Source organism: Embiotoca jacksoni, unplaced genomic scaffold (assembly GCF_022577435.1).
Source record: "Embiotoca jacksoni isolate LCO1_2020_lvr unplaced genomic scaffold, fEmbJac1.0.p SCAF_22, whole genome shotgun sequence".
Classification (NCBI taxonomy): Eukaryota; Metazoa; Chordata; class Actinopteri; family Embiotocidae; genus Embiotoca; species Embiotoca jacksoni.
The window spans coordinates 8,992,772-9,006,890 of NW_027185363.1; the positions used below are offsets into that span (position 1 = coordinate 8,992,772).

At 41.8% G+C, this 14,119-nt stretch overlaps 1 protein-coding gene across 1 annotated transcript in view; it reads right to left on the reverse strand.

Annotated features, from left to right (window-relative positions):
* prkci (protein kinase C, iota) overlaps positions 1-14,119 on the reverse strand; it is a 28,011-nt gene that overhangs the window by 9,497 nt on the left and 4,395 nt on the right. Inside the window, exons 2-9 of the mRNA XM_069157778.1 lie at positions 10,159-10,280; positions 7,307-7,396; positions 5,334-5,384; positions 3,941-4,026; positions 3,034-3,171; positions 2,865-2,919; positions 1,390-1,445; positions 249-425 (exon numbers count right to left, since the gene is read on the reverse strand). Coding sequence (XP_069013879.1) covers positions 249-425; positions 1,390-1,445; positions 2,865-2,919; positions 3,034-3,171; positions 3,941-4,026; positions 5,334-5,384; positions 7,307-7,396; positions 10,159-10,280 — 775 coding nt within the window. The remainder of the gene's footprint in view (positions 1-248; positions 426-1,389; positions 1,446-2,864; positions 2,920-3,033; positions 3,172-3,940; positions 4,027-5,333; positions 5,385-7,306; positions 7,397-10,158; positions 10,281-14,119) is intronic.

The window sequence follows — 14,119 nt, forward strand, 5'->3', positions numbered from 1 at the left end:
CATTCAGACAGCATGTATAGACACAACAAATGCTCTACATCCCAGCACTTAAGAGTTGCGAAGCTTTTTTCAGTCTATCAATTTGATCAATTCTATATTTTTTGTATTCTTACAAGTTTCAATATTTTAAATTTTTTGCCTTTGTGTTTATATCCCTTCAAGTCCTGCTCTCACTGGTCAATCCTGTGAAAATAAACATTCGACAGGTAGGTGCGGTATCGGCATTGTTCACTTTTATTCTGGTGTACCTCGTCGTCATTGACCAGCTCCTTCTTGACGACCTTCATGGCGTAGATGCGCTCCGTCTTCTTCAGCTGCACGAGCAACACTTTGGCGTAGCTGCCTCGGCCGATCACCCGCAGCAGATCGAAGTCTGCCAGGCCGAGGCTGCAGGGCGATTTCCCCGTGTCTCTACTGCTCCGTGCCTGCAGGAGAGACGGAGAAGGAAAGAGGAACCACGGGGATCGAGAGAGCATGAAATACCAAACTACACACAATAAACAACTTAATGTGATGAACACAAAGTCAACAGATTTTTTTTTTTAAGCAGCAACCTTTCTCAAGATCATTTTTCCCTTGAACTATTGATGGAGGCGATGATGTGTTTTGGGAGAGAGGGTGATTTCCTTTGGGTCATTGTGTAAATGAGATTGAGAAAGCCAGCAGCACCACTTTTTGACAATACATCCAAGTAATGAGTTTCTTGTCTTTATTAAATACCATCGAACTGCCTCCATGAGAGTAAACCCTCGTTGTACTGTCGTCCCTCTGTGCAAACCTGACTCCCAGCTTCACTGTTTCCTCACCCATCTTCCTCCATCTTCCCTCCTCTCCTGTAATCTCCTCTGCAGTGACCCCTTTCGACTACCTATCCATCTCGCCTCCCTTCACGTGACAACCCCCATTCCCAGAGTCTGACATGGAAGTGGAGATAAGATCATTTGGCTTGCCCTCTTTTATCTGTCTATCTGTGTCCAACTCAATCCATTCCTTATCCATCTCCAGCTCTCCTGCTTCATCCAACAATCCTCCCCACCGAACCCAAAACTGCATCCCAAGCCATTAATCAGTCTCTGGTGTTAAGAGCTGTGATAAAAGGTTACTTTATTAGCTCCACCAAAGGAAATCAATAGCAACAGCACTGCAAGGGTGCCGACGTCTGCACACACATCACACATGCACAGCAGGTGAAAGCAGGATCAGCCAAATGCAAACTATTTACAAGTCGACAAAAACCTGCTTTCAACTGCAAGTGATCTTATTCTTTCTCCCTCTCGCACGGAGACATTTTCTGTCTCTGAAGAAACATGTACGCAGACGCATCAATCTAGTCGACATGACAGGTTGACAAGACTATGAATCATCAGCGTTTGAAAGGATTTCTCTCACCTCTTTCTCTTCTCCATCGTAAGTCAAGCTTTCTCTGGAGTCTTTATTCTGAGGGCCTGAGAGAGAGCGAGAAAAAGCGGGAGGGGGGGGGGAGAGAAAGTGACAGACAAACAGAAGGAGAGGGGGAGGAAGGAGAGGAAAAAAAAAATAGGAGAGAGGAGAGAAGAAGGAGAGAAAAAAGGTGAGAGACAGTCACAGGCTTTGTTCACAGCTCTGCAGTGCCAGAGTCATTTCTGTCTGCTCGGTTAGAAAAGAAAATACCCAGCTTGTGTAGACCCTCGTTTAACAACAAGATCAGATTACTTTGCAAATACATACATGAAAAAAGCAAATCGTCTTACAGTAGAAATAATTTCAGCTTAAAGTCGTGATATTAGCGCTTTGAATTAAAAATAGACACATTCAAAAGAGAGAAAAAAAAAACAGGCCAAAACAAAGACATCTGCATCCCAGTGTTTCCATGACTGCAAGGCACAACACCCCAGGTGGCCTGCGAGTATCTTTAGCAGGAGTTTTAGCTGCCTCTCTAACAATAGCAACTGGGATCCTAAGCTCTCTCATGCCAGTCAACCTCTCAACCACCTGACTGGACTTAAGTCTGGTGCTGTAGGTAAACACCCGAATGCAGCGGATGCAGCCTGTAGTCGGGGAGGCCGAAGCCACACTGAAGCCTGCAAGCTCCCGAGGTCGGAGTGTTTACTCCTGAAAGCTACGTCAAGTGTTATTCTTTATGTTGTCATTTAGTCAATAAATCCCTTGAAAAGCCTGAGACCAATATCGAAGTATTTCCGATGCATTCAAAGCCTCATGTAGCATTTCCCTCTGTGCCATAAACTGTCCAAACATTCTACAAGTACATCAGTGAGTCACTAGATCAACTGGAAATAACCCTAAATTATCGAAATAATCTTTTAAAAAAAGAAAAATTGATTGCCGTTTCCGTAACATCTTCTAAAAACTACAGTGCTCGGCTGTTTTACACTTTTTTAAGATATACTTACATATATATCTACATTATATATAAATCTTTAAAAACAAAGTGACCTGGGGGGTTTGAGCCACAGAAAAACTGAGAAAGTTGTATACTAACTAAAAGACTAACACACTGCTGGTTTTAGTCTTTCCCAGGTAAAAACAAAATAAAAGTTATCGTCGACATTATTCTTTTTAAGAATTCTTTTTAAGAATAATGGTCAAAGGCTGCTAGCAAATTGAAAAAAAAAAGAAGAAAGAAACACTTGTGCCCATATTTCAGGAGTGTATAAATTAACAGATGCATAGAGCAAGAAATAAACATTTAAGGCAGAGTTTCTCTCTGCGCTTCCAAACTATCAATTCATGCTTTTTTTTATACCACTTGTAAACACTGTGTGTGTGTGTGTGTGTGTGTGTATGTGTGTGTGTGTGTGTGTGTGTGTGTGTGTGTGTGTGTGTGTGTGTGTGTGTGTGTGTGTGTGTGTGTGTGCGCGCGTTACCTTGCTGTTCAGATGGGTCTAACTGGCTCGATTGTGGGCCGGGCATGATTGGTTCCTAGGCAGCAACGTTCACCGTTAAGTTTAATCAGCATAGAAACAGCGAGCAGATTTGTAGCGTCTGTGTGAGTCACGGATGGTGACGATTCACTACATTCGTCACAGATCTCACCTGGATCATCGGTCTGCCGCACTCCACTGTGACCAGTTTATGGCACTTTTTGTGCACCAGCAGCTTGCAGTTGATGCATTTGTAGCCTTGTCTTCCAAGACCCCAGATTCGGTCTGTGCAGATGGCACAGTGGGCTCGCTGCTCGAAAGGGCCGAGGGAGAAAAGTAATTACCATAAACAAACGCATCATATTCCAGAAAATGCTACCGAGGCAACAACGGCTGATGAAACGTGAACCTCTGCCGGTCCAGAATCAGATTCTATCAGCGCCAACTTTTCGTATCTCCTACGTCACGGCTTCTCAAACAAACAATACAAATGCAATTTATGTAAGGGTTGTAGATGTCTTCTTCTCCTTTTGTTACACAGAAAAAAAAGGCAGCTTTCAAATGTGCTTAGATTTACACAACACAGTAGATATGTCCACCATCACAAGAATTCAACAACAGTGATTGGAAAAATATGACGTACATGATAATAAGTCGGGGTCTCCCATACATAGGCTCTAATTGGGAGGCCCGTCCAGGTTGATTAAGTATTAGCACTGTAGTGACTGAGTGGGGACGAGATGCTTCTCTATTCGCAGCAGCTTAGTCTACCGATAGTCCGCCTGAGAGATGTTTAGGGAACATTTGTAAATTGTAGCGTCTATCAATAGCGCACATGTGAGGCATTTAAGGGCCAACTGTAAATTATGGCTACAAAAAAACCTTGGTTACACTCTCCCCCTATAAACTGCATGAGTCTCTGCATGACCATCAGTCACACCCACCACCACAGGTACATTTTCATCCTGTGGGAAACACTGTTGCATTTACGGTAGGAAAATGTTTAAAACCGAGAAAGCGCTTAGTGACGGCTTTACAGTGCAAAATACTGTTAAGTAAAAATCAGCATCATGTCTCACCCTGTTAAAGCGTTTGGCCTGAAACGCGTGACCACTGGCATAGTAGAGTTTCCTCCAGCGTCGGGCTCCACGACGATATATCGACTCTGTGCAGGGAGGAAAAAGGGCACTTGGTCCAGCTTTACTTGCATGAGTGCATTTGCATGTTTTGGTGTATTAAGAATTTAGGGTTAAAACCATTTGATCAAACAGGAAACTCAATTTTCTGCTAGATTTTTCAGGGGGGAATTAACTACCATATTCGAATCATCACCGTCAACACTATCTCTACAGTTTTTACATTAAAACAGATTTGAATAGTGTACACGTGACGTTTGATGGGCTCAGCAATGAGTCAGTAAAATTCTGCCTGCTTTGTGACATATGTTCAGAAATAATTTCAAAGGCTTTGGATTTGAAGTGTATTTTACTTTAACTGAAAAATGACAGGGATCGAATCACTTAATAGCAGCTCTATAAAACAGAAACACTCATATAGAGTATAGAAAGAAAAAAAAAATCTGAGTTTGAGCTTCTCAATCCATTGGTTACACTTGATTACTACATTGATCTGTAAGTGACAGAAGCCAGGCAGTGAAAGGGCCCCATGTACACATACTGTATATTGATCAAGCTTGTTCAGTAGAGATTATGTCATCGTCTAATATGCAGCCAATTTAGCTCATTCTTTGTAAAACAGGGACTTTTTTTTTTTTTTTTTTAATTTTTACTGTCTCTCATATGTTTAGCTGCTGTGAAACCCAAAATAAGAAATGTTCTGCCATAAGAGAAGTCAGAGGCCTGAAGTTTAGTAGTTGAGAAGAAACATGTCCAAAGAAGAATAGAAACATGATTCTGTTGACATCTCCAGAAAATCTAGTATTCGTTTTCATATATGTATCTTCTGTGGTTTCTCTGTATTATTTTCAATTGGATCAACCACACAACCACTCTTAATTGTTTTTTCTTTTGCCTTATGTTCTGATGCTTTTAATGGTTTTGTGTGAAGCACTTTGAATTACCTCGATGTTGAAATATGCTCTACAGATAAACTTGCCTTGCATATTTTTCCACATTGAACTAATGTTACTCAATTATGAATTCCGATCCCCGAGAGAAACGTTAAAATCACACCCAGATATGTTATCTGTTGTTTGTTTTTTTACCCAAGTCGATTAGTTTTTATTTATTTTTTTTTTTTTAACAACCAGAAGCAAGAAACATACTGGACAGGACAGTTTACTCCCTTCACAAACTTAAGATCTAACTGACCCTTATTTGAACCCACTTATCTGAACAACTGCCAGTTTAAAATCTTCCAGAAAAAAAGGCTTATGTGTTTAAAATTTAAAATCAAATGCAGGTTTGTCAAAATTAGGTCAAAATAAAAAAAAAAGGGCCCAGTTTAACTCACTGTCTTCTCCTGGGCAAGGCATGCCGGGTTTCTCTGGTACACATGGGAACACTGGAAAGAAAAAGAAAAAGACACCATTTCCTTTACAAAGGCTTTGATTCATCTATAAAGGCAGCGAGTCTGACAGCGTTGGCGTGAGGATGTTTACATGCTGCCGAGCAACGGTTAAAACTACCTGTAGCAAAGACAACCTCTCCTCAAGAAATTCACAATGAAATAATGAAGTTTTTCGTGAGCGTGTTTGTGTGTGAATCCGACAAGAGAAGTGAGAACAGACAATCTTACAGAAGTCTGTGAGGAACGAGACAGATTAAGCCAGACCGGGGGCAGCGCGAGTCAGAGGCGAGGCGTGGGCTACAGCCGACGAGCTCGTTAATGAGCAGACCTGGCGGCCCCCCGCGGCACCGTCACATCCTCAATACTCCCCTGCACCCCGCCCCCGCACATTCATCCTCTGTCCGTCACACTGGCAACCGCTGCACTCTTGACCCGTCACAGCTGATTTGATTAAAACTTTACATTAACCGCAGCCCTCGCCCCCGCTACCCCCAGGTTACACGCTTATACACACACACACACACACACACACACACACACACACACACACAGCCTGTCAATCAAATCTTCCATATAACTCCGTATATACAGCCCTCACCCTCAACCCCTGCATCTGAGCTAGCCCTGACCCCTGCACTTACGGAGTTGCGTTAAGATTAAGTAGCTTAGAAAGGGAAAGGAACTAGCTCAAGGGCCCACAGACAGACCAACAGACATCAACAGCGGAAGTAACGTTGTTTTCACAGGTCAGCGGAGCGTTAACCGTATGTTTTGATGCTTGTTTGCTGTAGCTAGCCATCTGCGTTCAGAAATGTAAGTGTGCACAGAGACATAGAAAAAGCAAGTCAAAGGAAGCTACAATCAACCAGGAAGATTTGTCGATTGATGGAATACCACATTTAATTATGTAATTTGCATTTTTGTGGCCCAAAAAAAAAAAAGAAAGAAAGAAATACCATTCACTCTGTTTTCAGATAAATAAACAGTTCCAGACTCGGAGTAATCTATGATGGGCCGTCTTGATTAGGTGGACTCTACTTAAAATATATATTTACAGAATGAACAGATACCATTTCTAAATGATGCTTGTTTGTATTTACTTATGAGTTTAAACTGTACAAGGTGGTACCAAGACTGAGATATTTCCTTTTTTTGTGAATTTAAAACGTAAGTTTGGAGCCTGCCTTAAATTCTCTTAAAATCCTTCTTTTAAAATTATGAAATTACACATTAAAATAACAGAATTTCTCACTATTTTCTTGTTTTGGTAGTTAAAACACAAGTTTACATCTGTACTGCTTGTAAACCCAGGAGTTAAGCACAGATATGCAGTATTTTTTCATTTTGACAAGCCAAAGAAAAAAACAAGACAGTAAAATACAAGAATACAGTGAAATAATAAAAAGGACAAATTCTGTAGGTTTCACCAATGCCTCAAAAATATATAGAACTGTCACTGAAGCAACATGACTAATTAATTGTATTTGGCTTTGTAACTAGGTGTTGATACTGGATATTTCTAAAATCAACAGGAAAGAGCGATTACTGGTCCTGGCAGGATGTTAACCACTTAAGTTTTTCAGCTACCCAAAAAAGATGATCTGTGCTGGCGCCGCTCGTCAGCGATGATCTGGGCCGGAGGTCTGACATACTGTCGCTCAACGACCAGAGATGGAACACACAGCAATGCTGCCAACGTGACTCCTCGAAAGGGCGGCGAGTGCACCGGCACAAGGGCAAAGACGGGCAGATAACAGACCTCTCCACTCATCGGCTTGACTTATTACTGCCCAACACACAGGTCTGAACCAACATCTTACAGGCTGCGGTGCACACGAACATCCCGCGAGTCAAATCCTCAAGAGTGTGTACGGTGTGTTAGAAATAAGGTCTGCGCGAAGAGCAGTACGACTCACCGTGGATAATGAGCTCCGAGTCTTTGTTGATTTCATAGAGGCGCAGAGCTTCCTCCAATTCCAGCTGAGACGACACGGTGCAGGGGTCACCTAGCAGCGGAGGACAGACCACATGTCATTTGCCACATTTACACGCGCACAAGAAACCAAGTTGCAGGGAGAAATCAAAGCAGAGAACAATTCCTTTGCGCTAAACGTGCCGTAGAAAAACATCCATTTAGTCATTCGATTTCTCTGCATTAATGTGGAGGCAAACATTTGATGGTTTCGGTACATTACTGAGATACAACGGCGTGGACCTGAAGACAACATTTCTTTTTAAATTTTTGTGACAGAACATCTGGACTCAAAGCACATTTAGAAGAACGGCTATGATGAGAGAGCACGGTTCTTTAGTGTGTCTCAGTTTTACAAATAACACACTAACTGTTCAGCTGTGGTAACAATTATTTTATTTTCAATTTTAGTCCGACCTTGTGTTTATTTACAATGTGAGAGAAGCTGCAAAGATTAGTTGATTAATCAATAAGTTTATAGAAAATGAATCATCAGCAACGATAATATATATTTTTATATATATATATATATATATATATATATATATATATATAAAATAAAGATGGTTTTATGTACATTTTTCTTGCAAAAATGCAAAACATTTGCTCATTGAAACAACTCAGATTTGAGTTCTCTTTTCATGCTCCTCATGCACGAGCTGCTTGTACTTGTGCACATATTGAGCATGATACATCCCACGCTTTTCTGTATTTGACAGCTCTGCTCCTTATTTCTTTCAATAATTACGTTTTTTTAATTTTCCACATGCTGTTAGAAATCTAGAAAGGGGAACCAGGTTTCTCATCTACGTGGCATTTAAGAGGTTACTGTCGCAGATTGAAAATGAGCAGGTTACAGAGACAATGAGGCAGGAAACACTTTGTACTTTCAGTTATCAGCGCAAACGGTTGGGAGAGTGATACAGAAGATCAGCATGACATGTAAAAAAAAAACAACAAAAAAAAAAAACTTGAGTTAAACCTTTATAGGTGTGATAACTTTAAAGTAAACATTGAATTAAGTGTGTGAGAATGAGCATGCGAGAGTCGATGCTGCCATTTCAACCCGTTTCCCTTTAATTGTACATGCCCGAGTTGTACAGCGACCAATAATCAAAATGTCACTCAGACACGGATCTAATTATCTCCTTATCGTTACCAGGAGTCGGCGTGACACTGGTGGAGAGGCGGGGAGAGACGACACTCAGGCCATCGATCCTATTCATAGTGCTCTACCTAACTAGTCACAGTGACTAATTGCTGATAGTATAAATAGAATGACGAGAGAAACTCTTGACACACAGTGCAAATTTGAAATGATACCAATGACTGGAGGTTGATGTTGAACTAGTGGGTGGACTCGGACATTCATCACGTCAATACAAAGTTTACCATCATATAAAACCACATAAATTAGGATATTAATTTATTTGAAAGGCCAAAACAAGCTTTTGTTTTGCATATTTCCTTAAAAAATGCATTGAATGTTAAATCTATTATAAAAACTATAGCTGAGGGATTTTCTGTTAATCAACCACCAATTAATTGCATGATTGTTTAAAGATCTATATGCAGTAAATAACAAAAATATACTGATATTGATGTTTATGCCTGGAACGACATTATTTTCACTGCTGACTTTACTTGAAATAGATTTTTTTTAACGCACATAATTTCCCAAATCTGCTTCTTTTATCGGACAAACAGACTAAAACCGAGATATTGAAACTATAGAAAGATATGTCAGTAGGTTCAGTAGCTCGTTTCCACTACATGGAGTTTTTCCTGTGAGGATGGTATACAAGCCAGCTCGTTTTGTCTTCAGGTACACACCCTGCAGGCGGTGTACTGTGTCCACGAGTCCGACTGAAAGAAGCATCACATCTGACGGAGGGGACACTTGGCCGACTGATTACATCAGTTTAACCCGCGGAAACTAAATGGTAAAAGCAGTTTTTTTGGGGTTTCCATAAAATTGTAGGAAGATGTTCATGACGCTTGACGAGCAGATCTGTGTGATATTCCTCTAACAGGGAAACTCATTTACAAAAGTTGAGCACTTTTGAAATAAATGTCAGCAGCAATAACACTTCATCAATGAATGCAGAGTACATTTTGTAATTATCGGGATAATGACTCGAGTTCACATTGCACAGTTGGTTGTGTGTGTGTGTGTGTGTGTGTGTGTGTGTGTGTGTGTGTGTGTGGTTTCCATGGATGAGGCAGGAGGAGAGACAGCCATCACCGAACAGAGTACTTGGTAACGACCATCAAGCGGCTTTTCTTTCTCATAGAGGCTAATGACTCCAGTGGTCGTATGTGGGTGGCTACCAGCACCAGCTGATCTGAGTCTGATGAGTTTGGGCGCGCTGACCTTATCTTCAGCAGAACAATGTGATGGTTCCATCTCTCCTGTGACAGCATGATTGCTGCCTGATTAACTGTCTGAAAAGGAACTGAGTGGCGGGGCTGTACACTTTCTGGACTGACAAGACGAGACTGAGCGTCACAGTCAAGTCACAAGGTCGCGTGTTGCTCATCTGCGCACATGTTCACTTCAACACGTGGCACCATCATATGCTGGCAAATTCAACAGGCGACCAATGAATGCGTTCCCCTCATGTAATCATGAGACTTTTGTTTAGTATGCCCATTTTTTCTGAAAGGTAAATTAGTAAAAAATAAAACAACAACAACAAAAAAAAAAACAGTAGCTTCTGAGGCTGTTCTCTTACACCTCTATATGGAGTACAGATGGTAGAAACAGTGAAGGGTGCAACGAAAGGAAAAACATACCTTCCTCGTCGATCCACTTCATGGTGAAGAGCTGGTCGTTGTCCATGGAGCACATGTCCCTCACCTCCCCGTACAGCCCCTCGAAGGAGATGGACGGTTCAAAATGTGTGATCATGATGTCCCTGCAGACGGGAAGAAATAAGTCAAGTATTTCCTTTGACTCACACAGCATTAGTGAAGATAAAACATGACAATGTTGTCGTTCTAAAATTGTGTGTCGTACATCGGTTTGTTCATTCAGTCACAACGTGACACCACATCATGTTGCCTGATGTGAAAAAAATGATGTATTCATATTATAAATCTGAAAAAAGGCAGCATCGGTACCGAGGCAGGATGTGATATCAGCAAATATTTTGAGTTAAAGATGGGATTCACTAGTGACAGATAAAAAAAAAGTCTGATTGGTGCATCCTTGTAATGCTTTAAATAGTAGACCAAGACCAAATAAATAAATACAAATACAGCTACCACATAGAAGTACTGTGCATGTTTTACAATTAATGTTGAAGGAACAAATGGCATCACAAACAGAAAAAAAAAAATCTATTGTGTTATCTATTATAGTTTATGTTATTGTCTACAGAACACTGAGTAGACTCAGAGACCAGTGACTATCACTTTACCAAAGTCCAAAGTGACATCAAATTTAATATTTTGTATGGCCAACAGTCACAAAATCCAATAATATTCAAATCAAAATTATATTCAACACAGAAAAACTCAAGAGGCTGAAACCATGACAAGCTTGGTAGTTTCATTTGATTATGTCAGCACTAATCATTATAAACCTTTAGTCAAAACACTCCTCCAGTCTCTGCCGCCCTCTCGCTGATGCACTCAAAGAAATACTCTGGAGAATGCAGACTTTTGATGGAGAGAAAGGAAGTGAGAGAGCGTACTCCCCCCCCAAACACTGCTGTATGTTAGTCACAGTCTTGCAGTCTGTCACATTTGTGTGTGCATTCATCTGCACAGCGTGATTGTGGGTGTGCGAAAGGGAGCAAAAAAAAAAAAAAAAAGGAGAATGAAAAAGGCTGCAAAAGAGTGAGGGAGACAGCCACGAACTAAAAACCAGAATGAATCACAGGCCATACTTGGATGCTGGCCGCTGTGGTGAAGGCTCACCACACTGTCCACCTCTGTGGTGAAGGCCATCAATCAGAGAAAGCCCCAACACTCGGCTTACTGCTCTTAATCAACAAGTACATCACTCTCTGCTTCTTCAAGCCACACACACACACACACACACACACACACACACACACACACACACACACACACACACACACACACACACACACACACACACACACACACACACACACACACACACACACTGCTGTGAGACGTGGATAAGGACTGCAGAGCATCTAACACGGTGGAGGGATCATCTGTCCCTCATAATTTCACGGCAGCGTTGGGACAGATGTCCAAAGACGGAGGATGGAGACGGTACACGGGAGGTTTTACAGGTCTGCAGGCGACAAGGGGTCTGAGCTCAGGCGCCTATATGTGTGCGACTGGGAATAAGAGGCGAGACTGAATGGGTAAACACGAGGGAAGTAGAGCGAACAGACAGGAGTAAAAAGGGGATAATGTGCACAATCTGTTCCACCAGCCAGAGACTGACACGAGAGGACAAAGACCTCTTCCTCCCTTTACTGCCGTCGTCAAAGATGGACGTGGCTTTTCATCAACTTGAGAGCTGTACAGCAGGATGATAAAATCCCAATACTTGGGAGTACGCAACACACTTTCAAGGACATCTACTGTACAAAGTCCTAGGACGGCGTGGAGCGCGTACGGTCCGTGTAGGGTCAATTATTGCCAGTAGCAAACTCAAATATCGAGAAGTCTGTGATTTATAGGCTGATAATTCAGGTTCACGTTAATGTTGAGCATCTGAAGTGACTCGTCATTGCTTCCGCACAGCAGGTACTAAACTGTCTGGACTGAAGATCACGCGTTCGGAGTACGATGCCCACTCCTCCCTCGCTCCCTCTTTTTTTTTCTCACCCTCTTCCTCCATCCCGCTGGTGTTAATCATTGCCCGTGAGAGAGAGAGAGAGAGAGAATGGCAACCACACTCCTACAGTCTCATCTCTCCTCCAGGAGCAGCATGGCAGCTCCACTTCCTGCTGAAAGCCCTGATCGCATCAGAGGACGGAGAGCGCATGAACACAAACGCCGCGCTGCCGTTCTCACACAGGTTGTAGGCGATCCGAGCGCCGTTTCAACGCCAGCAAAGTGACTTTAACTGTGTCACGTGTAACTTGACCCGAGCTGTGGGTGATCATTAAACAGAGTGTGTCTACGCTGCAGTTAAAGTTTAGCCATGTCTCAGGTGCTTCAAACAACTTCCTCTGTAACACAGATAAAAGCTCAGCTAATGGCTACAGCTGATACAGGAAGCTGGCTTACAACAAAGTGATAAAAATATATTCAAAGTAGGGCAGTGAAATACTTTTTTTTTTTTTTTAAAGGCGGCTTTGAGGCTTTTAATTGCTGTAGAGTGGAGCCAAAACAACCCCTTTTTTTTTTTTTTTTGACTAGTCTAGCAACAACAAATTCATTAAAAACTATTTTGATGATTGTTTAAGTTCTAGTTAATTCTTTGATTAGTGGATTTTAAAGCAAAAATACGAGAATTTGAATTAAATAAAAAACTTCCCAGGTTCCAGCAGCTAAAATGTTTTACAATGTTTTATTACACTAAACTAAATACCTCTGAGACTGGGGAAGACAAAACATGCAATTTGAATGCGTCACTGTTGGCTTTGGGAAATGGTGATAGACATCATTCACTATTTCCTGACATGTTACAGACAAAACCAATATGTAATCAAAAAAAACAATATATATATATATATATATATATATATATATATATAAACATATAAACAAGAGATTACAAGACATCTCCTTTAATTCTCAGCTATTCATTTGATTTGAGCTGCTCATTAATTGGGGAAAAAAAAAAAATCAACAGATTGATAATGAATAGAATCATTAGCTCCAGCTATTACTGACATTTTAATCGGTGAATTTAAATGATTGATTGTTGCAGCCTAACAATGACTGTACTGAATTTAACTTAAAATTGAAAGAGACAGGCTGATTAGCTGGCAGCTGTGTGAAGACTTATCTGTTGTGTTTTTTTTTGATTTGGAAACTTGCATTTTTAACATAACACAACGTTGCCTAATACAGTTATGAATTTGTTGTAGTACTGTGTCGAATCTGGTCAAATACATCTCTGTCTGTAAGAAATACACGACTCTGACATGGTCCCCGACTATGTAAATGTCAATTTGAATGTTTAATATGACTAACCTGTGGTAGGCAAAAGAAACACTGCTTTTGGGATTCCTGCGAGTGACTGAGGCAGAAGAATTGTGCAGAAAGCGACTGGGAGTTCATCACTGCTGACGAACAGTGAGGAAGTGGCATTCCACACAGACCTGGCATTCCTCCGCTCCGTACCGGCCTACAGTACAGCTAAATTAGAGGAGGAGGAGGAGGAATTAGCGGAGGGGAGTGCAGGGCTATGCTCCTGGCGTCTTAACTGCCGTGAGTAGGACTCAGCAGCTCCATCTGCCCAACGTGGAGCCATTCGTCACTGCCGAGCGCTCAAGCAGGACGAAGGGTCAGGGTGCCTCTCTGGGCTTCCATGAGCACCCGGGACCATCCATCTCTCTGTCACCACTGCCACGGATGGGTATGACCCACATGCACACACTCAAGACAACCACAACCACAACCATGACCACATGCCATCGCAGACACACGCTAGTGATCTGAAATTAAACCGACACACACTTGAAGCCGCTGCAGCAGGAGACCAGCAGAAGTTAACAGCCACCCAGACGCCGGCGCGGCCCCTGAAAGAAACACCTGAATCCTCCCAGTCCGTTCTCCCACCGTTAGGTCAGGGTGAATGAAACACAGCTTCTGCTGG